This window comes from Callospermophilus lateralis, chromosome 5 (genome assembly GCF_048772815.1).
Source record: "Callospermophilus lateralis isolate mCalLat2 chromosome 5, mCalLat2.hap1, whole genome shotgun sequence".
Classification (NCBI taxonomy): domain Eukaryota; kingdom Metazoa; phylum Chordata; class Mammalia; order Rodentia; family Sciuridae; genus Callospermophilus; species Callospermophilus lateralis.
Genome location: NC_135309.1, coordinates 16,690,699 through 16,716,140, shown reverse-complemented (window position 1 = coordinate 16,716,140; position 25,442 = coordinate 16,690,699). Strand labels below are relative to the sequence as shown.

Here is a 25,442-nt window from a genome sequence, read left to right as displayed (position 1 = left end):
CAGGGTTTCCCAGGTCCTGCCCATTCTGCTTCTGGGCTAAGCCTTCAGCTGCTCCCCATGCTCTTCCCGCTCCTCACCTACTCCCCCCTCCCCTGCCTGCTTGGCCTGGCCTTGGGGGGCGGGGGTCCTTCTTCCCAAGTTTCTTCCTGTTACTTCTCTGCATGTTCACCAGGCAGCCTGCCTACATCTCTGGACCTGTAGAGTCTATCCCAGGAGCCATGTCCATTAAGAGAGCTGTGCTCCCTACTCGTGTCATTTCCAATGTAGATAAAATATTGCACACTGCCTGGTTTTATACTCTGGGCCATGCTCTGATGTCTTCCTGGACCTCACCTACTAAGAAGAATGAGGATGAGAACTGTGGCTGACATTGACTTTGTGTCGATCACGTGTCAGGCATTATAAGTGCTTTCCATGCATTACTTCTGGTAGCCTTTTTTTTTTATTACAACTCCATCTGAAAGGTGAAAAATCAAAACGGAGAGGTGAGATCATTTGCCCAAGTCACACATCTAGAAAGTGCAGAGCAGAGGCTGACAGAGTTCCCCTGATTCCTAGATCCTGCTGCAACTACTGCACTATCCAGCCTCCAGACGGCCACAGTCAATGTCGGCTCAAGGAATAGGAGCCATCCTCTGGGGCAGAGCTTTCTCAAACATGGTCTGTGGTGCACAGTCCAATAGGGTGCTCCAGGGAAGAAAGTTCAGGTTAGATACCTTTGGGTACCACTGAGCATCCTAACTCCTCTTGGAGATTCCCAGTGTGTGCTAACACCATCAAGAACTGAGTCGCTCTGTAGCAAAGGAACCTGTTTAATTTCTCAAATGTGTGTGTGTGCAAGAAATACTCTATTGGATCTGCCCTTCCTACAATCCCGCTTTGGGCTCAGTTGTTGTAAGAAGGGTGTGACTAGTTTGCTGTGACATTTCCTCTGTGAGTGAACTCTTCCTCTTGGGGATTAGAAGGAGCTCTCTAGTCCCAGAAAGGCCAATGACCAGCTGCCCCTTCTTCAAGAAACCTCAGAAGAATGCTAATTCTTCTAATTAGCTAATTTGGCTGAGGAGTTCAGAGGGAGGAAGACACCATACTGACCAGTTGGGCTGGGGGACAGGAGGTGACAGCCCAAACAGGCTGAGTATTTGAAATGAGACCTGTTCCCTGCCTGGATGGAGGCATCCTCAGACATCTGCCAGTCTTAGGTCTTAGAGGCTTGAGGCTGGGGCAAGTTCCCTTCTCTGGAGGATTCCTGCTCCTGGCTTTCTCGGGATGTACTGCCCATCTGTTTGGGGTGTGTGGGGTCCTGCCTTGGGCACCTCATCCAGGAGTGTTTCCATGACAATGGGATGTTTCCATGTTCTCCCATTGCTTCAATTCGCTGCTCTCTTATCACAAAAGGCAGAACAATCAGACTGACTAATGGGGCAGCTGCCCAAGTGAAAACCAGCTGGGTACTTGGTGGGTGTTCAGCTGTGAGACGAGCAGGCCCTGGCATGTGGCTCTAGGCCCAGAGTAAGCCGTCCTGAAAGGTGTCACCAGGAAAGGGGCCAAACAGCCCTGATGGCCAGAACCAGAGTGGACCCCAGATCTGGGGACTGGAGTCCAACAGACTTTATGTGCATGCTAGCTTTAGTGTGTCATCTAAGAACTGGGTGCCTGGATGTGACCCGGCTCCCTTTTTAAAACTCAAACATATTTTAAAGGAAATAGCAGATCCAAGAGGAAAACTTAGCAGGCCCCGTGTCCCAGTTCACACTAGTCTGTCTGGCTGAGACCAACTTCCTGCCAGTCTCTTGCCCTCATGCCCTTTGGGGGCCGGGCTCTTCCTTTGATGTCCTTGCTAGACATCCTTTAGCTCTGGCCCCAGCCTTGGGGAAAATGAGCCTCTCTCCTAGGGTGGGGGATCCATGCAGAAGCAAAAGACAAAGATTTGCTCAAATGAGACATAAGGGACTGGAGCCAGGACAGGAAGGTGTTAGACTCTGAGTGGCTCAGGGGACTGGGGACTAGAGAGAAGGAAGCCCTGAGGCAATCTCTCTCTCTACTCTGTTTATGTTGCTATCCCAATGCCAGATTGCCCTGTCTCTTTCTCTAACCCAAATTCCATAGATGGTTGACTGACACCTTTACTCACCGTGAGTACAGCCCTTCATCTCAGGCCATCTCAAGGTCTCTGGATGTCCCATCTCTGGTGCACTCTATGATTCACTTGATGTCGGTGTGGACAGGAGGGGCCTTGGGATGACCACCCTGGTTGGTGTGGCCAGTCTGTGCCATTGTGCTATGCAGAACAAAGGCCATGATGGGACCTCTCGGCCCTGAAGTCCCAGTGCCTATAGAGTGCCTGACATACATGTGGTGGCACTGTGTCGCTGTGCCCAGAATGAATGGAGGTGCTTAGACCCCCCCCACCCCAGCACATCTCAGGGCAAGAGCTCTCAGGGAACAGCATTTCAGGGGATGTTCTATACAATGCCATTTTGCACAGAGCCCTACACGAAGGCAGGAGAATAAGAGGCCTATGAGAAGCTGGCATCAGAAGCTGGGGTTGCCTGCCACTACTTGAGAAATCCCCTGCAGCTGGGGAGACCAGTGGGCTTTCTGGTCGGTTCTTTGAGGAAGGAGGGATGCAGGCTTTCTGGGTGACATTGGTAGGAAGGAGTGGGTTTCTTAGGGTGATAAGACTGTGAAGTATGGTCAGTTGCGATGCAAATTACAGAACAAGATTGTGTACCAGGCCTTTGTAGGTCTGGGCCCTAAGCAGGCAGGAGATTTTCCAGAGATAATCAGAATCCAGAGACAGCATCACGTAGGATAGTACTTGGGATCATAGAAGTTTGCAGTTGTGTTGAGGGAAGTAATTGATGGAGATATCAGTTTGGCAGATTGTATTGAGACTGAGTCTTGGCATGGAGTGGGTTGGTGATTGAAATGGTTTGGAACCTAATGTAGAAAGAGCAAATCAATTTAATAAATATGTACCCAGCACCTACTGTGTACTAGAAACTGCTTTGAAATCAGACAGTAAAATTACTCCTTATAAATGAAATGATTTTTTTTGGTACTAGAGATTGAACCCAGGGGTGGGTTAAGCACTACTAAGCCACATCCCCAACCCTTTTTGTTTTTATTTAGACACAGGGTCTCACTAAGTTGCTTCAGGCCTTGCAAAGTGGCTGAGACTGTCTTCAAACTTGGGATCCTCCTGTCTCAGGCTCCCAAGCCACTGGGATTACAGGCATGTACCACCACACCCAGCTTAAACCGAATAAATTTTGATAAGTCATTTGGTCTTTCTGAGCCTCAGTTCCCGCCAATGTAAAATGAATATCATAATACCTTTACAGGTTCCCAAGCCCAAGCTCTTTGAGGGATGAATTGAAGCAATTAGAGATCAAAGAAAATTAGGCAGCTACAAGACTCCCAAAGGCCTCCTTCTCACATGACGTCATCTTCTCCGGCTCCCTCCCAGTCCTGCCTCTTCCCACCCCAGGACAACACACAGGGTGTGGGAGGCCACTGCAAATGTGAGGCCCCAAGGGCCTTGAGGGGAGGGGAGGAGATGAGGCCTCAAGAGCTTGGGTTCCTGAGGTTCACTCCCTCGTTCTTGACCAGGCTTCTTAAGGTTCACATTGGGCCTCGGTAGAGTCTGACTTCTGTCAACGCAACCTATGGATTCCCGCTAACACACACCACCTGTCCGGGTGGTGTGAGGGGTTAATGAAGTGATGTAGTCACGAGGCTGTGGGTGAAAATGGAATTAATTTGGAGGAACCAAACTGCCTCTGGAGCTCTGCAGAGCAACAATGTCAGGGTGAGGCTTGTCACTGTGACATGGCATAGTACGTGAGAGATAGGCTGCCTGTGTTGGGCGCCTGGGTGTGCCCTAGCTCAAGTTCATCCATCCTTTAAACCCAAGACAAGCCTTTGGCTTCAGTTTACTCCTTTGTAAAATGGGGATATCCTCTCTCATGGCTATTATAAATATTGACCGAGATTATGATGTGACAGTACAGTGACAAGTGACGGTCAGCACTAACATTTATTGAGCACCTACCATGCACCCAAACCCCACCCTGGGCCTTTTACGCATGATTTCCCCTTTCACTCCTCACTATAGCTCCTCTATGGAGTGGATGCTGTTTTAAATCTTCATTTAACAGATGAGAAAACTGACCATCGGGAAAATTTATTAACTTGGCTGAAAAAAAATGTCAAAGCAAAACTTAACCCAAAGCCTGCGGCCATAGCCACAGCAGTGGTCCTGGGAGGTGGCTGATGGGCTTTGACTCCACCCCACCCAGCGGGTGCACACGCTGGCTGGCATCATCTGGCTCTGCCCATTCCTGGCACCCTGCAATTTCCCTCCCAGCAGACTCTTTTGTGACCCTGACACAAGTGCTTATTTACCACATCCTCTGCTCCAAAGGAAAGTTGATCTCCCGGGGAGGAACGGTGCCAACAGCTCCCAGTGAACCTCTCAGGCAAGAGAAAATTCTGGTTTCCTCCCCCGAGCTGCTTTCCAGTAGCATTAGCAGTGGTGAGAGGTGGAGCCAGCACGGTGCACACTGGAGCCTTCAACTTCTCCGGGGCTTTTCATGTCCAGTTACCCCTGGTCCTCCCACCTGCTCCATGCTACACCACCCTATGGACCAGGGCCCCACAAATAATAGCCTGCAGGCCCACGTCATCTGGCTACCCATTTTATAAATAAAGATTTATTGGATCACAGCCACACCCAGTGTTTCTCTGTGGCTGCTTTTGTGCAGCAGTGAACTTGTGACAGGGCACACACCTTGCACACAAAATCTAAAATAGGTATTCTCTGGCCCATTAAGAAAATATTTTGTTCTATCAGTCATGAAACAGGGTTGGGAAGATGTGCTGGTTTTTCTCAATATGGTGGAAGGAATGGAGGAGGGATTCAATGCTCAGCCTAACAGCAGAGCCTGTCCCTCAGCTGTATTGCTTTCTGCTCTAGGCATGTCACAGAAGACATCTCTGAACCCCCAAAGCCCCTGTTATGGTTTAGATCTGAGGTATCCCCCGAAAGCTCATGTGTTAGACACAGCAAGAAAGTTTAGAGGCAAAATGATGGGGTTATGAGAGCCCAAACCTGTCCAGTGCCTTAATCCACTTGAATGGATTAACAGGGTGGTGACTGTAGGAAGGTACGAGGGGTGTGGCTCGAGGAGGTAGTGGGTCATGCCTTTGGGGTTCATATCTTGTCCTTGGTGAGTGGAGTAGTCACTTTCTCTGTTTCCTGGTGGCCATGTCCTGACCTACTTTCCTCCTCCACACTCTCTGCCAGGATGTCCTACCTCACCTTGGGCCCAGGGCAATGGAGTTGGCTGGCTGTGGACTGAGACCTGAAACCATGAGTCTCAAATAAATCTTTCCTCCTCTGAAATTGTTCTTGTCAGGTCTTTGGTCATAGAAGTGAAAAAAAGAAATTGATGGAAACAGCCCTGGGTAATAATTAACACAAACCCAGTGCTGGGCAGCTGCACGGGAGGGGCATGACCCTATGCAGGTGGCAGCCCCGATCCTCCCAGATGGCCCCCCCCAGGCCCCCGTTCTTATCTCCTCTTCTTCATCTTTCTGGGCGTCTGCTGCAGCTGGGATGTCCTCCTCGACCCTCCACATTCCACCTCCACTCCTTTGCTCAGACCGTTCCCCAACTAGAACGTTCTTCTTTTCAGCACTTAGCACAACACGCCCATCTGCCCAGGCCTGGTGAGTCTGTTTCAATAAGTCTTCCCCGACTGTGGCAGCTCTAGGAAATCCCTTTGCGTCTGTGCTGTGTCAGCATAAACCTCTGGTCCCTTCTGTGGACCCGTCACCCACAAAAGTAAGGAACACGGCCTCACAGGTGAGATGCAGACCTGAGGGGAGAGTGAATCTGGTTCCTGCCAGTAAAGACTTTAACTTGACTGGGCTCCATCCTTTATGTGCTGGAAAGAGCTGCCAAAGGTCCCTGCCATCCATCTGAGACTTTAGACAAGTCACTTAAACTCTGAGAGCCTCTACTGCATCTGTAATCGTAACTGACACTTACTGGAGGCTGTGCCAGCCAGGGCAGGGCTGGCTGCTCGTCATGCATTATCACCTTTAAAGGTGACCCTTGACCTCAGGCCTCACAGGGTGGTATGAAGACTGACTGTAAAGAGGCTGAGTTAGGAGCCAGGAGTCCCCAAGGCCTCCCGGGGTCTCAGTAACTTTGCCAAGGGACCCCTTCCCCTCTCCAGGTGCTGGTTTCCTTTTTAATGGTGAGTCGGGGAGAAGGGGCCTCTGTGATCCGGATGGACCCTTCAGGGTACGATACTGAAACAGCACAAACCATTTTGGTTCACACTCCTATAGAAGAGACGCAGCATGAGCCTTCAAGATGACATTAAATAATCCATGAGCCTCACTGCGTGAAATGCTTCTTCAAGTTCACTCTAGAGACACAAAACATCCTTTGGCTTCAATGCAATAGAATTTGGTGGAACTAGAGAACACTGGCTTTCTGCTCACTCAGCAACATCTGATCTCTGGCCACCACCCTTGTCACTGGTCTTGACTCTGAAGCCTAGCATCTGCTCCAAGTCTTACTTGTATTTTGCAAAAAAAAATTTTGGGGGGGTTGCAGGTAACAAAACGCCAATATAGACTGCCTGATAACACCCCCAACACACACACACACACACACACACACACACACACACACACATAATTTGCATATATATATATATATATATATATATATATATATATCAGTTCGTGTAATTGTATGGCTGAATCTAGATGCTCAAAATTGGTCTGGGGTCCCTGTGTCTTAGCATTTCCTCCCTGCTTTCCTCTGCAGGAGTGTGATTCGCAGGCAGACTCTTCATTATTGTCATCTTTGGGAGCCTCAGGCTTACCACCTCCATCTTCCAGTTGAGTAGAGAGTCTCTTGCTAAGAGTTCCAACAAAGCTTCAGACTGCACTCTCATTGGTTTGGCCCAAGTCTTTCTTAGCCCTGGGGTCTGGGTGGTGGAATACCCTGATTATGAGCAGGCCTGTGTTGGGCATCCACACTTGGCACCAGGGAGGGGTCATCAGCCCATCTCAGGGCCAGGGTGATCACAAGCTAGAGAAAGGAATGATAGGCAAGCAGAAATGATAGGTGCACCTGAAGGGTGCTATGCTTGAAGATGCAGCTGTCACATACCTCTGGGCCTTTGCACATGCTTGGAATTCCCTTTCCCTTTTCACCTTCCAGCAGAATTTCTACCCAACTTTGGAAAACAAGCCCAAACGACATAGTCTGTGGGAAGCCTTCACACATGTGCATGCACCCTCACCCCTACCCATACCCCATGCACATACTCCATCTCTGCCCTAGCACTCATCAGCCCTTGCTCCCCTCACCCTCCAGACACTCCAGGGGCAGGCATGGCATCTTGGTCCATTTTGTTTCCCAGATCCCAGCAGTTGCACTGGGAGGTAAGAGATGCTCCCTGAGGTCTGAGTCATCAGGGTATCCCACCACCAGACTGGTCGGACCCATTGTAGTGCTCAGCCATCTAATGCTGCCTCTGCCTCTGTTCTCTCCATCCTCAGTTTGAAAACGAGATCATCCTCAAGCTGGACCACGAGGTGGAAGGGGGCCGAGGCGACGAGCAGTACGTGCAGCTGCTGGAGTCCATGTGAGTGTAGGCCACACGGGCCAGGGGCTACGGGCAAGCTCCAGGGTCCCCACGTGGCCATCGCCCCTAGGGACCAGTCTAGGGCTTGTGGGGACCAGGAGATGCCTTTGGGGAAGGAGCCTCACGTTTCTCTCTGCGTTGGACATTTATTTGATGTTGACATAATGGGCCAGATAGAAAAAAGCTTTGCTGTGTCAAAAAGAAAGAAATAATCCATCAATGCCAAAATGTCCAGGCTGGGTCTGAATTGCGGAATAACGATTGCTCTTTTCCTTTGAAATTTGCGACAATGAAATTTGTGACAATGAAATTTGTGATATTGATTTGATGAGATCCGCATTTACTGAGCGCCCCTGGGGCACGGTATTGTGCCAAGTGCGTGCTCTCTCTCACATGCCTCCCGGGCTTAGGTATGCTCGCCTGGATCCTCTGAGGCTCAGGGAGCAAACGTATTGTCCCAGCAAGCTGGGAACAGCTAGTGGAGTGGACAGCAGGGACTTGAACCTGGCTGGACCGGACTTCAGTGCTCAGGCAGGCCTGGGGCAGGCAGTGGGTGGTACTGTGCCCAAGATCACCAGACTAGGAGTCAGGACGTGGTTTTGTTTTTACGGCTTTATTGAAATATAATTCACAAGCCATATAATCTACCCAAAGCAAGAATTCAGGGACCTTTGACATTTTCACAGAGCTGTGCCACCATCACCATAGTCAATCGCAGATCATTTTTATTGCTGAAAAAAAGAAACAGGTACTCTTAGCCACATCCCCATACACACACACACACACACACACACACACACACACACAACTCCTCCATCTCCCTTAGCCCCATTCAGCCCGTGCTCTGCTTCCTATCCCTATGGACTCACTGATTCTGTGTATTTCATATAAATAGAATCATACAATCCATTGCCCTTCATGACCAACTTCTTCCATGTAGCATAATGCTTTCAAAGCTCATTCACATAGCAAGCATGAGTGCAAAATTTATTTTTACTGCCAAATAAGAATTCACTGTCTGTTTACTAATTTTGTCTGTTCATTAATCAGTTGGTGAATATTTAGGCCATTTCCATGGTCTTGACTGTTAATTAGGACTGACTCTGCCGTGAGCATTCACATGCAAGTTTAGGTCTTTTTGTTTTGGGTTTTTGTTTTTGCTTTTGGTACTGGGAATTGAACCCAGGGGCACTTAACCATGGAGCCACATCCCCAGCGCTTTTATTTTTTGAGACCGGGCCTGGCATAGTTGCTGAGGCTGGTTTTGACCTTGTAATCCTCCTGCCTCAGCCTCCCGAGTTGCTAGGATTGCAGGTTTGTGCCTCCATGTCTGGTCCATGTGCCAGTTTTGCGTGGACATATGTTAACAATATTCTTGTTTTGTACCTTAGAGAGGAATTGCTGGGTCTTGTGGAAATATAAATATAGAGACATTTAACCTTTTTTGATACCATCAACTCTTTTCCAAAGTAGCAGCACCAAATACAGTCCCACCAGCAAAGCAGGAGGGCTCCGTTCCCCACAACCGTGTTAACACTTGCTGACACCTGTCTTATTGGTTATGGCCTTGCTAGTGAGTGTGAAGTGATAGTTCATTGTGGATTTCATTTGCATTTCCTAAAGTCATTAGTGCAGCATCTTGCTATGTGCTTATTGACCACTTTCACATCTTTGGAGAAAGACATTGGACTTGAATCCTGGCTCCCTACTTTGCAGCTGCATGGCTTTGGGCAAATCACACAACCTCTCTGGCCTCAGTATCCCCATTTCTAAAATGAGAAATAATAAGCTCCTGTGGTTATTTTGAAGACTGAGTAATCATAAAGCATCTGGCGCCCAGCAGGTACATGCTTAATAAATGTACTTCAACCCCTCGGCCTGACTCCCAGTTTCTGTCTTTGGCTGCTTGGTAATTGCCCCCTGCCCTGGAGAGGCCTCTCCCAAGGCTTAGGAATATGGCCAGACAGCCCAAATTTCCCCCAACTGTGTACTCTATGATTTGAGGGATGCTCTGGATTTTGAATTCTTTCTCCAGTCCTTTCTGAATATTTAGCAACCACAGCCAGCTAAAGACTCATCTCTGAGCCCTGCAATGACACTTCCACCCTGCCCAGCCCATCTGAGCCCAGTGGACAGAATGGAACCCCAGGTAGCAGAGGCTCAGCTGTCCCCTGTCCCTTCCTGTCACTGTGCTCAGCCCTCCTGAACACCTAGAATACAAACCAGGTTCGCTAGGAGGAGCCACTGTCTGCCCCCCCAAGTGAATATTGAGAGTGATCATTCAGGGACAGAAACAGGGTTTTGCCTGAGTCAGTGATTATCTTTAAGTTCTAAAAAGGAAAATCTAAATATTGACCAGGAACGGAACCATGTATGGTGCTGGCAATTTCCATTTTTATAAGCGGATGGGCTCCGCAGCAATCTTCAGACTATCAGCAGGGTTTTCAAATCCTTCCTGAGTGATTATTTATAAAAGGGGCCCTTAGAGGTCAAGGAAATTAAAGACAGCTCATTATTTTCCTTCTGAGACAAGGTGTGAATGATTTTTATGCAAAACTAATCAAGCCCAACCCAGGATTCAGTGGGCAGAGTCCCACCTCCTTCCTTTGACCTCTCTGAGCCTCAGTTTTCTAACTGTAAACTGGAGATAGAAATATTAGTCACCTCGTGAAGCTTGTGTTGGGGCTGAATGAGGAGTTGTGTCAAGTGCTTAGCATGGTTGCTATTTTTCTTCCTTTTCGTCTTAATTTATTACCGTAGTTCCTGACACCTACTAGGCGCTCCTGGAGTCTTATCATTATTGTCATTCAGATGGGCAGCAATGTGGCCATTGGAAGTCATAGCCCATTCATCTTTTCCAGCTCCTTAGTCCTTCCTCCCCGTCCCTTGTTCAGGGACTCCATAGGTATGTAGGGTCCCCTCTGGGCAGGTACAGAGCTTGGTAATTAGATGAACCTAATTACCAAGGTACATCCAGGCAGCCATACATCCAGGTGCAAGACTTGGACATGGAATGAGGCTGAATTTCAGTCCTCATGCCCTTCTGCAGTACCCAAGCTGTACAACCCCACACAGCACCCCAGTCCTCCTACCCGCAGGGCTTTTCTAGAGCCCGATCTCATTAATCCACAGCTGTCTTAAATCATGAGTCCCACAGTGGATGGAGTCATAGGACACACCCCTGCTGTATTAGCTTTTCATCTCTGTGATCAATTACCTGACTAGAACAACTTAGAGGAGGAAAAGTTTATTGGGGGGGGGGGCTCATGGTTTCAGAGGCTGAGTTCATGGTGGGCAACTCCATTGCTCTAAGTCCAAGGTGATGGGGGACATCATGGCAGAAGGGCACGGCAGAGGGAAGCTGCTCAGGCCATGGCAGCCAGGAAACCGAGGGGGTGGGGCAGGAACAAAATGTGATCTCCAAGACATCCCCCAGTGACCTACTTCGTCCAGTCCTGCCTGCCTACAGTTGCCACCCAATCAACCATTCACGTTATTAATCCACCAAGTGGATGAACCTACTGGATAGGTTACAGCTTCATAATCTAATCATGTCACCTCTCAACATTCCTGAGCTTCTGGGGCTCCTCACACCTTCTCCACAGCACCTGCTACTTGATTGCAAGCCTGGGCATGTTCTTGGAAGTACTGAGGGAGCTGGAAGGCTGAAGGAGACAGACCCAGCCTGTGTTCTGGGCCTAGAGCCTACCCAAACCAGCTCAGTGCAAAAGCAGCTGTCACCCAAGAGGCACTCCACGCGTACTTCCTAAAGCATTGTCCCAAAGTCCAGTTCCACAGCCCTGACAGAAGGCGAGGGCCCCCAGGCTGAATGCAAGCCAGTCCCAGGGACGCCTGAGCTGGCAGCAGCCCGAGGGATGCCTGAGCTTGCTGACCCCAAGGCAGCAGCAGAGGTGGGGGGGCAAGTCTGCACCCCTCCTTCCACTGAGTGAGGAGCTATCCGCCTGAGCCCAGGATTCCCAAGTTTTCTCACTGCCACTCCCACTCTGCCATGGGACTCCAAGTAAGTCACAGCTGTGTGTCAGGATCAACATCAGGACTTGGAGGTTTCAGTAATGCTGAGGAGATTTGGTGGATATTAAACAGGATAATCAATGAAACGGACTTAGCACCATTCTCAGAACACGGGAGCACTCAGTAAGCGGTAGTGTCACATCCCACAGTAACTTATCTCTGTGTGTGTGTCCCCTCCTGCACTGGTATCTCATGAAGGTCAGGGTCTTAACAATGTAGCAGTCCCTGGTGTCCAGAATGGTACATGTGGAATATATGGATGGGTGATGGATGGGTGATTCCTGTCTCCCCACCATCTTACCAGCCCTAGACTATATAAGCAGCCTTCTTGCCTCATGCATAAAAACAGAGAGAAAGTAAAAACGCCAAGATCTTATTCTTCTAAAAACCTTGCTTCACAAAGCATGATCCCTGAAGCAGCAGGATTGGTGTCACCTGGGAGCTAGTTAGCAAGTCAGGCTCCCAAGTCCCAATCCAGACCTGGTAAAGTAGAATCTCTTGGATGATGCTCCGGTGATTTCCATCACACTGAAGTTTGAAAGGACCAGTGATTCTCCATGTTGCCTGCAGGTTGAAATCCTCTGAGCTCAGAGATCCTACGGTGCTGCCTGAGGCCCTCGTCTGAGGCCCTGAGATGCCTGGGAGGCCATGAGAAATCCCACAGCAAACTCTGGGAAGAAACTTCTTTGTAGTTATGTTGTCCTTGGGGTCGGGAGCTGGGCTGGAAGTGGCTGCTCCAGAAGGGAGCAGGCACAGCTGTGGCTGAGCCAGACAGGTGTAAATCACAGGGCCATTTGCACCACTCATGGACAGCCAGGCAGCAGGTGCTTCTTCCAGCACTAAGATGGATTTGTCTGAGCCCCACCACAGTTTCAGACACTACCTCCTTGTAGCTTGGTGCGCTCGCTGGTGGGAAGAAATCACGTGTAGATTCTGGTTCCTCTCACCTTGGCCTCCTAAGAGGCTCTTGGGACTTGCACTACATGGAGAGCCTGGCTGGAAACAGTCACGGAGTCAGGTGCTGCCTATCCAGCAGAGATGCCCAGGGACAGGCCACCATGCTTCTTTCGCGGAAATGCTCTCCCCAAATTGAACAGCAATTGGCTTGATTCCAAAGGTCACCACTCAAACGTACTTCCAGTGTAGAATGGGGAAGGTCTTTTAGCCCTCCTGAGCCTTGATTTCCTCATCTGTAAAATGGGGGAAACAGTTTTTACTTGTCAGAATTTCTATGAGGATTTCTAATGAAAAAGGGACTCATGTAGCATCTGGCACAGAAAAAGTGATTAAAAAGAAGTGGTTATTCATCAGACTTCCAATTCATCCGTCTTTCCCTTTCTAGCCTGCAGGCCGCCTGGGGGTAGACACAGTCTTCCCAGATGGATGTCTTTCTCCCCACCACGCATGCTTATCCCAGTGTCTGCTGGGAGAGGCTTAGGAACATCACATTTTGTATTTTCGTTTAAAAAATTGATATTAATATTATAATGCAGATTATTTTTTTCAAATAATATAACCATATTTAAAGTGAAAAAAGGTTTTCTCCTCTGTTCCTCAACTTTGACCCCTCAGAGAAGCTACCATGGCTGAGCACTTGGTGTTTGTCCTTCCTGACCGTGTGTCATGCTCCACCATGCGGTTAGCACATGCGTGGTGTTGGGTGGTTGAGACACGGGACCCTGGAACCCGACTGTTTACCAATGGTGTGACCTTGGACAAGTTAGTTGACCTCTCCATGCTTTTGTTTCTCTATCTGTCAGTCTCATCTCATTAAACTGTGATGGGAGGTCAGACGAGCTAATATCCCAATGTTAAGAAAAACACTAGGACCCAGTGCTATGCCCATTAGTTAAATTTAAAAAAAAAATCACTCAGCAACTTGACTCACTTAACTATATATTTTATAGAGCTGTTAATATCAAAACAGATTGATCTCTCTAATTCCTTTTAATGGCTTCATAGAATCACTTTCTGTGAATATACCTTAATTTATTTAACCTCATTGATGGACACTGAAGCTGGTTCCAACTATTTCAGTATCAGCTGCAATTTATAAGTGCTATAAATACATCCTGGCGTACTGCTGGGAATATTCCTCAGAGCAGATTCCCTGAAGTAGAGTTGCTGGGTCCAGGGATGCGAGCGTTCCGTGTTGATAGACAGTGTGGAAATCGCCATTCAACCAGGGGCCCTGCATACTTCCAATGTGAGTGTGTGAAAGTGACTGCCCCCCCCCACCATGCACACATTGAAAATTTTTTTTACTTTAATTTTTTTCCCATTTTAACAGTAGAAAAGTAGACACTTACTACACTGTATGAGTAAATACATATACAAATGAGCAAAAGGAACCATTCACAAACCAGGGGAGCTTGGGTTACCCTCCACCTGCCACAGTCCTAACCCTGCCCCAACCCTGTCCATGAGCTCACCACCCGTCTCTGCCCGCAGCCTGATGGAGTGTGCCGCAGAGCACCCCACCATTGCCAAGTCAGTGGAGAACTTTGTGAACCTGGTCAAAGGGCTCCTGGAGAAACTGCTGGATTACCGGGGTGTGATGACCGACGAGAGCAAAGACAACCGCATGAGCTGTACTGTCAACCTGCTGGTGCGTGGCCTGGCGGGTGTCTCCACTGTCCATGACTGTCCAGAATCGCTTAGCTTTGTGTCTCACTCCTGTTCCTGATAGGGAGGTGGCGCTAACAGCTTCAGAAATCAGATAGATGAGGGTCGGCACCCTTGCTCTACCACCTGCTAGCTCTGCATATTAAGGTCTATCTGTGCCTCGCTTTCCTTATATGTGAAATGGGAATAATGAGCACCCCATTAGCCTTTAATACATCCCAAGGTAGGAAGATGGCGGTGGAGACTGGTCGACCATGTGAGTTTCAGAGGCACACAGCTCAAGGTTGTCTTTACCCTGGTGATTAATGAAATAGACCACTGCAGAGATGCTCTTCAGTCTTGGTTTGCTTATGTTATATGGAGAAAATAGCAGCAGCGAGTTCATGGGTCCTGCCCCTGGGGAACTGCTCAGTGTGTGCTGGCTTCCTTCCTCTGGCAGGATGGAGAGCACTAATAACTAGAACTTAGAGACTACCATCGACCAACCAGCCAGAGCAGCTAAGGCTCTTGACCCTTCTATTGCAGGAGGCCAGCTCCTGACAGCCTCCCTCCTGTGCTGGGTGATTGGCTCAGGAGGGGGTGGCAGCAGCTGTAGTGCTTCCTTCCCCCATATTGGCTCCTGGAGAAACTGGACTTAAAATGCTTTAAATGAACCAAGCTGGCCAAGGCCCACATGGTTTCCATCACGTCAGTCCCCGCTACCCCTTAGTGCTCTCCAAAGACAAGTCCAGTTCCCCCAGTTCTGTTGTGTGGCCTCCCCTTAGTCCACAGGGCCTCTCTTGCAGCAGCTTAGATATTGCCATTGATGTTCCAAATGCTGAAGGGAGTTTAAAAACTCTGACTACAACAGAAAGGAATTCAGTGCTGAGGACTCCACCAGGCCCCACTTACAGAAAGAGCAGAAGGAAGGCCTTTCCGGGAACTGAGGTTTTCTTTCTAAGGAGCAAGAGAAGCAGGATGAAGAAACTGACCTTTAGCAGTCCGACTAGGACCAGGGAGAAAGCTTAGGGCGGGCAGTTCCTCCTGCAGTCAGACCCTACTAGGTTTGGGCGTGGGACTTGAATGTGGCGTCAAGGATCAGGGCAGGATGGGGGAGAGGTGCCTAGTGAGAGGAGAGCTAAGGATTAAACCAGAGTTTGCCCCCGTGTGGCTCTCAGACTGGATCAGGACCTCCTGGTTCCGATCTGTAAGGACTTGTGTAAAGATGTCACAGGGTTAGGATCTCAGGCATGGGAGCCCAGGACAATTACCAGTTGAAATGGCTTCTGGGCTGGAATAGGGACCAGCTTCCTAAGTCTGGCCAAGTGTAAATGCTTTTGGCTGTGGAATCCCATCACAGCTCTGGAGAGTTCTGTGTTCTCAGGGGTTATGATCTATCACTATTGCCGGGATGTTCCTACTATCTTTCCAACTCTGGTCCTTGTGACCACAGGCCTGAGCATTGAAAGACGAAGCTGGGCTTCCCTTCAAAGTGGACTTTATCAAAGCAGACTGGCCCTGCCATGGAAGCACACCACTCAGCCCAGGAGACAGCTCAACTGCATCTCCTTACATATTATGGCTGAGACATTTCCTTTGTCCCTTTATAGTCAAGAAGTGGCTTTCAAAACAGATTCTCCCAGGGAGACTGTGGGATGCATTCAGCAGAGTAGACTTCTCACTCCTATCTCAGGGTGCCCTGACAGTGAACAGCGACCTCTCTCTCATCCCCCTCGCGACACCCTCTACCGTCACAGCCTTGCTCATGGCTGTTTTTCTTCCCCATCCAGAATTTCTACAAAGATAACAACCGGGAAGAGATGTACATAAGGTAAGATTCTTATTTTCTGAATTCAGCCTGCTGTGCTGCTCTCCTGCTGACATCCCCTGATGGTTCCCCGCTGCCTTCAGGATAGAGTTTGACCTTTTCCTCTTGGCATTCAGACCCCTCATGTTCTGATGCCTATCAATTCCCCAGACCTGTCTCTGTCAATTCTTCCCCATTAGCCACTCGCAGCTCTCCCACCTGTCTGTGACCCTGCTCCTCCCTCTCCTGCGGGCAAGCTTCGAGCTGTTTGCATTTGTTGCTGGTTGGTGTATGAAGCCCAGGTTGGTCCGGGAAAAATTGTACAGCCATTGGCCAGCCCTGTTCCAAAGGGGAGAAGTACAGAGTCGCACAATGCCTGCTTCCTTCTAAGCCTTTAAGAGATACTTGTTTTAATATATCATGAAGGGTTTTAGGGACATTAGCCTAGAGCTAAGAAGTTCTTTGCCAATTTTTTTCTCAGAATCTCATATTTCTCTGCAAAGTTTTTTATTGTTATTTTTTGCTCATTACAAAAATAATATAGACTTTTTACTGAAACCAAATAAACTCATAAAAATACAGACAAGCAAAACAAAGCAATGAAATAAGTCCCCATAATCCGTACATACTTCCAGATCTTTCTATGTTTATGCATATATCAAATTCTAGGCAAACATTACTTTTTTGCAAAACTGGAATTACTAATGATTTATTATTTGCTCTTTTTCTTAACTTGACAAGAATTCCATGTCAACAGATGTATTTCAAGATCATTTTTAATGAAACTATTAAATTTCCTTTCCAAAACAGACTATAATTTATATAACCAGTTCTATATTGTTGAACATTTAGGTTGCTTCCAACTTTTTCTCTATCAAACAGCAAAACAACAGAATTCTCGGACATATATCTCTGTGCATATCCTTAGGATTCAGAAGCCCCTGAGGTGGAATCAATCAGAAGGTTAAGGAGCCAGGTATTTTTAAGCCCTTTGACATATTCAGTCAAAGGGAAGAGACTTCAAGACTAAACTCAGTCTGCTCTTACTGAAGATATTTTTAGGTTCTTAGTTTAATGTTATTCCAGAAGTAGGAACTTTCATTTGAAGGGAAAAAAATAATTAGAATTCTATAGGTTGTCCTGAGCTTGGGTCGTTTATAACATCATTAGATATGACACTGTGGTAGCACCATGCTTGGGGACTGGAGGACTCAGGATCTTCTCCCTGTTTTCTCTGTTATGTTGGACAAATCGTCCCGGGAATTGGTTGAGGCTTGCCCATCTGCAGCATGTTTCCATTGCACCTTCTGTTTGGAGGATGAGACAAGGTACTCTAGGTGACGCGCCTGGCATATGGTCTCTCCTTCCATCCTCTCTCCTCTGCCTCCTATTTTAGAAGCACAGATGGCAGATCCCAGACCTCTGCAAGCCTTGGAGACTTGGAGCCTATCTAGGAAAGCCATATTTGCCCAAACCAGACATCACAAACAGAGGATAGTCTGAAAACCTGTTCCATTTGGCAGGCATCGTATTTTAAAACAATTTTTAATTCATTGCCAAATCTAGAGATTCTACATAAAAATCACAATTTCCTTCTCCTAAAAATCTCAGAGGGTTTGGCCACATTGGAGCCTCATCCCATCTGACAGCTCTCATGTGATGGGTGGTGGTGACCCTTTTAGACATGGCAGGAGCCAGCCTCAGGGTCATGAAACTGTCTCTCCCTGTGGTTCTATATCCTGCCTACCTCACTCAAGCATCTAGAGGAATTTGATCTGATATCCTAGTGAGCTCATTGAGATCCTCCCTTGGCCTCTGTAACAGAAGACCAAACCCTGGGATTCAAAAAAAAAACAAAAAACAAAAACGTAGAGGAAGTCTTGGCCAATGCAGGAGTTGACCATAGCAGGAAACCTCTCCTTGGCCCATGCCCCCATCCCAGTGTTAGATACAGCCTTCTAAGGGTCTAAGGGATCGATAATCAATGGGAAGAGATATAGCAGGATTAACCCATGTATGCACACAGGTATTTCCAAATTCCCAGCTCTACCTGGAGGTCACACACAGCTTCACCACAGAACATTATGGGGAGGAATGTGGACAGACTGGAAATAGCTGGGCTGGAACCTGCTTCTGCCTGTCTCTGACTCTGGGTTGCTAACTAGGCTCAGACTTCTCACCTGTACATCATTGCTGGGATGGATAGATAGGCTACTAGTAATAATGAGCTCACTTGATGGTGGATCCTTCTGCCTGGGAGGTTGTTCCTCTTATGCACTTCCCCTCCAGAGTCCAGCTCAGCTACTGGGCCAGAGCCCTCTCTAGAATCCCTTTCTCTCCCCCCACCCCCCCAGATAAATATCACTCTCAGTCCATAGATCTCACCTTGGCAATATTTATCACAGTTGTATTTCTCAGGTATTCATTTGATAAATTGATTCACATCTAAATCTTTTAGCTCTGAATCCCAAAGGTAAGAACAGGGTCCATTTTTGCTACCTCTGATTTCAAATGGCCTGGTATAGCCCGAGTGCTCAGTGCAACTCTACTGGGTGAATAAGGGGATGAGCCACAGGGCCCTGGGTGGTCTGGTTCACTAGCTATCAAACAATTACGAGGTGACTGTCTTCTCCACCAGACCTTTGACTGTCCCTAACCAGAGGTCAGGCAGCTGACATTCAGCCCAGCAGCTACATTTTATGTGGCCAGGGACATTGAATGTCAGCAGCTCCTTGCTGACGTCTGTGCAGAAAGCCTTTCTTCCACTAGGAACCTGGGCCTCAGCACAGGGACCTGCACTGATGCAGGTGCCAGAAGCCCATGTTCCCCTGAATGAGGTGGTGGCTCTGGGTGAAATCCCACCACAATGGCTGCAGCACCTCTCCTCCTGGAGGAAGAATCAAGCTTCTTCCCTTCACCCAATTACTAAAAGTTGGGTTTTAATAAATGTCCCTAATGTCATGCAAGTCACCAAAGCAGTGGTTCTTGGGCTCTGACTTCTGCTTCCAGCAGCGGTAGGTGGGAATGTTTTGTAGAAGAATGAGGTTCACAATGATAATAGATAGCAGCTGTCAGCACTCAGTGCCAGCTACAAGCTAATCACTTTCCATGCACACTTGCCTTTATTAGCAGCAATGCTAGCTGTCACTTATGGAGCCTTTTATGTGCTACTCACGATCTGCTTGGCCCTTTACACTGAACGGCTCTCTGGGTAGATTCTGTGAGAGTTGCCATCTTGCAGGTGGGCAAACTGAGGCACAGAGAAGTTCATTGACTTCCCATTGATGCCTGTTGTGGATCAGTTATCTAAGAACTTACCAAATCTTCTTCCTTTGCTCCTGTCTCCAATACCCATCAATAAATTGCCATCCCAGGGTTCAGGAACTGGAATGTCACTTTGCAAAGGGACAGGACATAGGATTGAATGGCAGATTCTCCCCATCGACAGCTCAGGGCCTCTATGTTAATGTCCATTCTCCAGCCCCTGGCCTCCCTCCTTTTACACTTTTTTTTAATACTCAGAGAACAGAAGAGGGAGTAGGAGCTTTCCTTTCTAGTCGTTGGGGCCCGTTACCACCCCAGCAGGCCGACAGTGGTTGAGTGGAGGTGATGCCCCACCATTTCTGTTTGTCAGCCCAGGCCTTCTGATAAGTTCTCCCCACCCCTTCTCTCTCCTGCCTTTATTTCCCTGACTTGTCATATTGCATTGGCCGTATCTTTCAATATCAAGCTGAATGAATGCTGGCTGGGATGGCCCCCATTCTCCAGGCTGTGGCTTTATCATCTGAAAATGGGAGTCCCAGTGAAACCATCTCGTGGGCTTTTCATGAGGAATGAGTGATCCAAGGCATCTGGGCCTGGTGCCCAGCAAATGCTAGCTGCTGTCATTATGAAGGCTCTCTTGTGACCTACAGATGTACACTCCTTCCTGTCCCTATCAACACCTCCTTCTCACTGCTCCTGGAATTTGGTGTATTTTTCCCCAAACAGGTACCTGTACAAACTCCGTGACCTTCACCTGGACTGTGACAATTACACAGAGGCTGCCTACACACTGCTCCTTCACACCTGGCTTCTCAAGGTGCTGTCCCTTTGGATGAAGGGGGTCCAGGCTGGGAGCCACGTGGGGCCCTAACACGTTGAAGAGTTCAAAAAAAAAAAGGAAAAACAGCCAGATGCATTTTGTTTTGATCAGTGGTCCCAAAATATTGACCTGGCAAGATACTTTTCTGCCCTACTTCCTCTGACCACATAAGGTTTTAGTGACCTTTACATTTAGCAAATATAACCCCCCCCAGATATATTTTGCAGTGTTATATAGCATCCAAACTGCTATCAGCCATAAACCATTAGTGTGCTCACTGAACCGCTTTCATCCTCTTGAAAATTTTGCAATAGCTGGATGAAGTCAGATGATCTCCATTGGCTTTGGAAGAGCTGGGATGGCACCTCATCAGGGTCTAGAGAGTCCCTGCAAGCTACACAGAGTGAGCCAATGGAGCAAATTAAGCACCACTCAGCAAAAAAAAATCAGGAAGTTCTTTACAAAGGGAAATGGCAGACTGGCATCTGCTGGACTGACCACTGATACCCAGAGCCACAGGGAGCCACACAGGGTCTGCGGGACCTCAGCTCTCTCCTCATCAGTATGTGTTCTGGGACATGGGTGCTAAAGAGCAACCTCCAAGCATCCTGGTACTCATGTCACCAAGAGGGCAGCCTCCCCTGGGGAACCTTGAATTTTCAAAAGTGAGCTGGGTTTGGGAGAAGAGGAAAGAAGGAAAGCACACAGTGTGGGGAGGGTGTTTTCTGCCCTTCAATCCTGGGAAGACAACTGGCCGTGGCAGCCCCTTGGCCCTGGGTGACTCCCTGCGTTCTCTCTCCACAGTGGTCAGATGAGCAGTGTGCATCACAGGTCATGCAGACAGGCCAGCAGCACCCCCAGACCCACCGGCAGCTGAAGGAGACACTCTATGAGACCATCATAGGGTATTTTGACAAAGGAAAGGTAATCTGCTCCTGCCCCTCCTCTCTCTGTGGGGATCCTGGTCACTGGGAAGGGCAGTTCTCTCCTAAACCCTACAACCTATCCATCCTCAGGAATGGATAGCTATCCCTGCAAATCCTAAATCTGACCCCTTCTTTCCATCTTCTCTCCATCTCCACTTGAAACCTTCCCTTCCAAGTATCAGTATCACTCTCTTGGCTACTACGATGGACCCTAAGCAGAGTCCCTGCCTCCCTTCCCACCCTGTGGATCATCCTCCACTCATAAAACATTGCATGATCCAATCATGAGACAAGTATTGGATTGTGCCATTCGCCTGTCTCATTGGGGGAGATTCAGCGACTTCCCCATTCCACTTAGAATACATTACGCAGTGCTTCTCATGATCTGCAGGGCCTCTGTGAGCTGGGCCTTGGCTGCCTCCTCTCTGCCTCCCTGCTGGGAGCTCTCTTCTCACCTACTCAGTGCCAAGCTCCTTGACCTCAGAGGCCTGGCACAGGCCTTTCCCAGCTAGGAGCATTTCTCCTCCCCCTTCCCACTGGAAGGCTGGCTCCTGTCACCACTCAGTGCTTTGCTTTGGGTGTGACATCCTCAAAGGGGGTCTTCCCCAGCCACCTCCAAGCAAAGCAGCATTGCTCTGCTTTGGGTCACCGTTCCTGCTTCTTCAAAGCACTCCTCACCCTCAGACACCACCACATTTATTTTGTTTCTCTTGTTTATTGTCTGGCTCCCCAATTCAGAATGCCATGACAGAAGGACCCTGCCTTGTCCACTGTTAAATGGCCAGTGGCCAGAACAGAACCTGACACACACAGGGACCAAGGACTTAATCCAGGGCAATTGAGTGGACTGAGTGGGTAGATGGCATGATGGCGCCAGTGTGGGTCTGTAGCCCGCAAAGGTTCTTGGTTGGGTTTGGCCAGGAATTGGGCAAACCAGCTACTGCCCAGCTCCAGCTTCCAGTGGCCAGTCAGGCAGCAGTAGCCAGACTCCAAGGTTTCACTCCTTGCTTCTATACCCCCTCCAGTTTTCTTGGCCTCTGCAAGATTCCAGCTTTTCATCCATCATAGTAAAATACTAATAGGACCAACTCCCTGGAAATGAGGTGACAAGATCCACACAGAATGTCTAGCTTAGGAACTGTACGTGGAGTATCTTGTACATTTCCATGATCATCATTGTTACCTGGCTCTGCCACTTCCTTTCCCAACCCTCTCTCAAGTCTCCTGCTTACCCACAGCCCTGCCTCTCCTCTGGGCTGCAGGGTCTCCTCCGGTTCACCAGGACACCATTTAACACTTAATTTTGGTCTGTCCTGCTGCTGCAGTTCATTGCATCTGTCTTGGTCTGATCTCCCCACCGTCCTGGGAAGATGGAATGAGGTAATGTCTGCAGAAGGGCTTATAAATCCCCCAGCGCTGGGCAGTTGAGAAGACCATCTCATAATTTACAGTGCTAAGCCTCTTGAGGGCAGAGACTCTGCCATCTCTTGAACCTCCTGCCCCACTGAGTGTCAAAGTAAAGCTTCTGGTTTGTTTATTGGCTGGTTAAGTCAGCCAGGATGGGAAAGACCCAGAAGGGGCTGTGTAGGGCTGTGTCCTCCTCAAGGCATTCGGTGCAGTCTGCCCTGTGCCGAGCATGCCAAGCTCACAGACGCATGCCAGCCATTATAATGTTTGCATGGTGCCCTTTGTGTTGGGCAAAATGAGGGAGAGGGCAAGGGAAGAGGTGGTGCCAAAGCATTTGGGAACAGAGAGGAGGCAGCAGATGGAGACAGCTCAGCCTGAAGACCACTTCTGTGGATGCTTCTAGAATGAAGCCCAAACTCCTTAGCACCCCATTCAGTTTTCTTTCTCCACACTTCCCGGGAAGACCCACTGCTACAGACACACACAATGGTTCTCCACTCCACATGTCCAACTTCCCACAACCTGACGGACTCCTGTACCCCCTCAAAATACAGCCGTTACATTCACTGATGTTCCGTGAGGGTAGAGACTGCGTCTTGTCCATCTTCACATCTGCTCCATGTCTTCGGATGCAATGCCCGTGAACCACCCCCAGAACCCAGCAACAGCAGCTCAGTAGGGAATGTCTGAGGCTCAAAGAGATCAGTGACCATCAGAGGCCCTGGGGGACCTGGGAGGAAATCCAGGGATCTGACTTCTTGCCATCTCTCCTTCCATGGTCTCTTGGTGATCTTAACACATGGGGAGTTTCTTCTCCCCAACTGTATTAGGTGGGAAGTTGGTGAAGACCTGCACTTGAGCCAAACAGCCCTTGCTCAGTGAGGGGCATTTCCCCAACCTTCTTGCTCTGGGCAAAGCCTGCAGACTTGGTTCCTCCTGGCACTTTATGCATTTTATGGGGCTCACTAAGCTATCCGTGGTTTACAGCCGGGCTCCTCCATGCGGCCCTTGATTTTATTGCATATGTGGTTGCAGAGAGAGCACTTCTGCTACGAAGCTCACACTGCGTTTTGGCAATGGCCCTCTCTCCTCCCCGGCCTCCTCCAGCGTCTCCACTGAGAGGCATTTTCTATTTTAAACCGAATTGCAGCCCACCCTGCACTTCCCCCTGCCTGTCTGCAGAGGTTCATGACCTCCTTTAGTCTAAGATGGTGGGTACTCTTGGCTTCTCACCTAAAACAGAGCAGAGAAATTATTTTTGAAGATGGGGAAGATGTCCTACAATGTAATTCTAACCGTTTTTTAATACTCTGAAATCACCTCTCCCTCTGCCTCTACCTGCTACTCACTCCCACCATGAAGCCAGACAGGGAAGACCCCAGGACTGGACATCAGGGCAACCAAGGTCTGGTCTAAACTCCATCTCTAGAAGCTCTCTGGCTCAGATCACTTGCTCCCTTCTCTTTGGAAGGTGGAGCCAACATACCCCTGCCCAGCCTGCACCCTGCTGGGGCATCACAGGAGGAATGGGAGTTGGAGTGACAGCCCCAGGCTGGCATGCCGTCCCTGCTGCTGGGCAGACTCTTGACCGGGGGGCAGGTTCTTGCCTCCCTGAGCCTCCATTCTCACCTGGCCCATGAGGGACCTGTTAGTTCCTCTCAGGGTGGTTAGAAGAAGCAGAGAGCATGGGAAAAGTAATTAGTCTACTCCATTATTCATCAAGAAACTAGGATGACAGGCCAGGGAAAGGCCATTCTTGCCAGGAAGCCCCCGGCTCCCTCCGTGAGGGGGGCAGGTCTGGGTGAGGCTACAGCTCAGTCTCAGGGGCACAGCAGGGCTCAAGTGCCTCCCTCAGCCAAGGCTCCGGAAAGTTGGGATCCCCATAACCTTGCTCCTGTGACCTTCCGTAGATGTGGGAAGAGGCCATCAGTCTGTGCAAGGAGCTGGCTGAACAGTACGAAATGGAGATCTTCGACTACGAGCTGCTCAGCCAGAACCTGGTAAGGCGCCCTGGCCCTGGGGTAGGCCGACTGCCCTGGAGGCTGCTCATGGCCTCCTTTCCCCACAGATGTTGCAGAGGAGGAGGCGGGAAGCCAGGCGGGTTAGGAAAACAGAAGAAGAATGGAGGTGGGGCCTGAGTGAGGCTGGGCCGCGTGTCTCTTCCCGTTGGTTGGATGGAGCGTTAAGTACCTGTGTAGCACTGGGGCAGCTGCTGCTGCTGCGAACCCATTCAACACTGCTACATTTGCAAAAAACACTCCCACAAATCACTAGACCAATTAAATAAAAACACTTATTTGTGCTTTTTGATGAGCAGATAAATCACATTAAAATGCTCCCCAACTGGCTTTTCCCAGAAGCATATCAAGGTCCAGGACTTGGTAGGGAGTAGAAAGTGGAGGAGGCAGCCTGTCCTGCCTGTGCCGCAGAAGCCAGGACATGGCGGGGAGTTGGCCTCTGCAGGGAAAAGGCAGAGCGCTCAGCTGCTCCCTGTCCTGTCCACACCCCACAAATTTCCTGGATGCCCGAGTGCCAGGACCTCAGGGCCTCTTCCAGTCCACTGAGACAAGCCAGTCTAGGTGTTTCCAGAAAACGATAAAATGAGAGTCTGAATGTCAAGAGAGAAATGATAGCTTTTTTTTGAGGGGAGGGTGCAGATACGATGAGCTGGTTAAAAACAACTAAGCTGTTAGCTGCTTTAAGACACGTAAGATATGTTGCAAATACACACAGAGTTGCTTGCACTGGGAGACCCTTAATACCTGCCCCATGGGCACATCTGCATAGGTGATTGTGGACACGAAAGCACACATGACTTCCAGACATGTGCCTTCATGCACACACACACACACACATACACACACACCTACACCTCTGATACACACCCCTACACAGAGCCCTGGGCCCCC

The 25,442-nt window shown here is 49.0% G+C and overlaps 1 protein-coding gene across 1 annotated transcript in view; it reads left to right on the top strand.

The window, feature by feature from the left end:
* LOC143398987 (dedicator of cytokinesis protein 2) overlaps positions 1 to 25,442 on the top strand; it is a 401,674-nt gene that overhangs the window by 331,396 nt on the left and 44,836 nt on the right. Inside the window, exons 34-39 of the mRNA XM_076855686.2 lie at positions 7,588 to 7,673; positions 14,157 to 14,313; positions 16,100 to 16,140; positions 20,107 to 20,197; positions 21,005 to 21,124; positions 24,444 to 24,533. Of these exons, the coding sequence (XP_076711801.2) occupies positions 7,588 to 7,673; positions 14,157 to 14,313; positions 16,100 to 16,140; positions 20,107 to 20,197; positions 21,005 to 21,124; positions 24,444 to 24,533 (585 nt within the window). The remainder of the gene's footprint in view (positions 1 to 7,587; positions 7,674 to 14,156; positions 14,314 to 16,099; positions 16,141 to 20,106; positions 20,198 to 21,004; positions 21,125 to 24,443; positions 24,534 to 25,442) is intronic.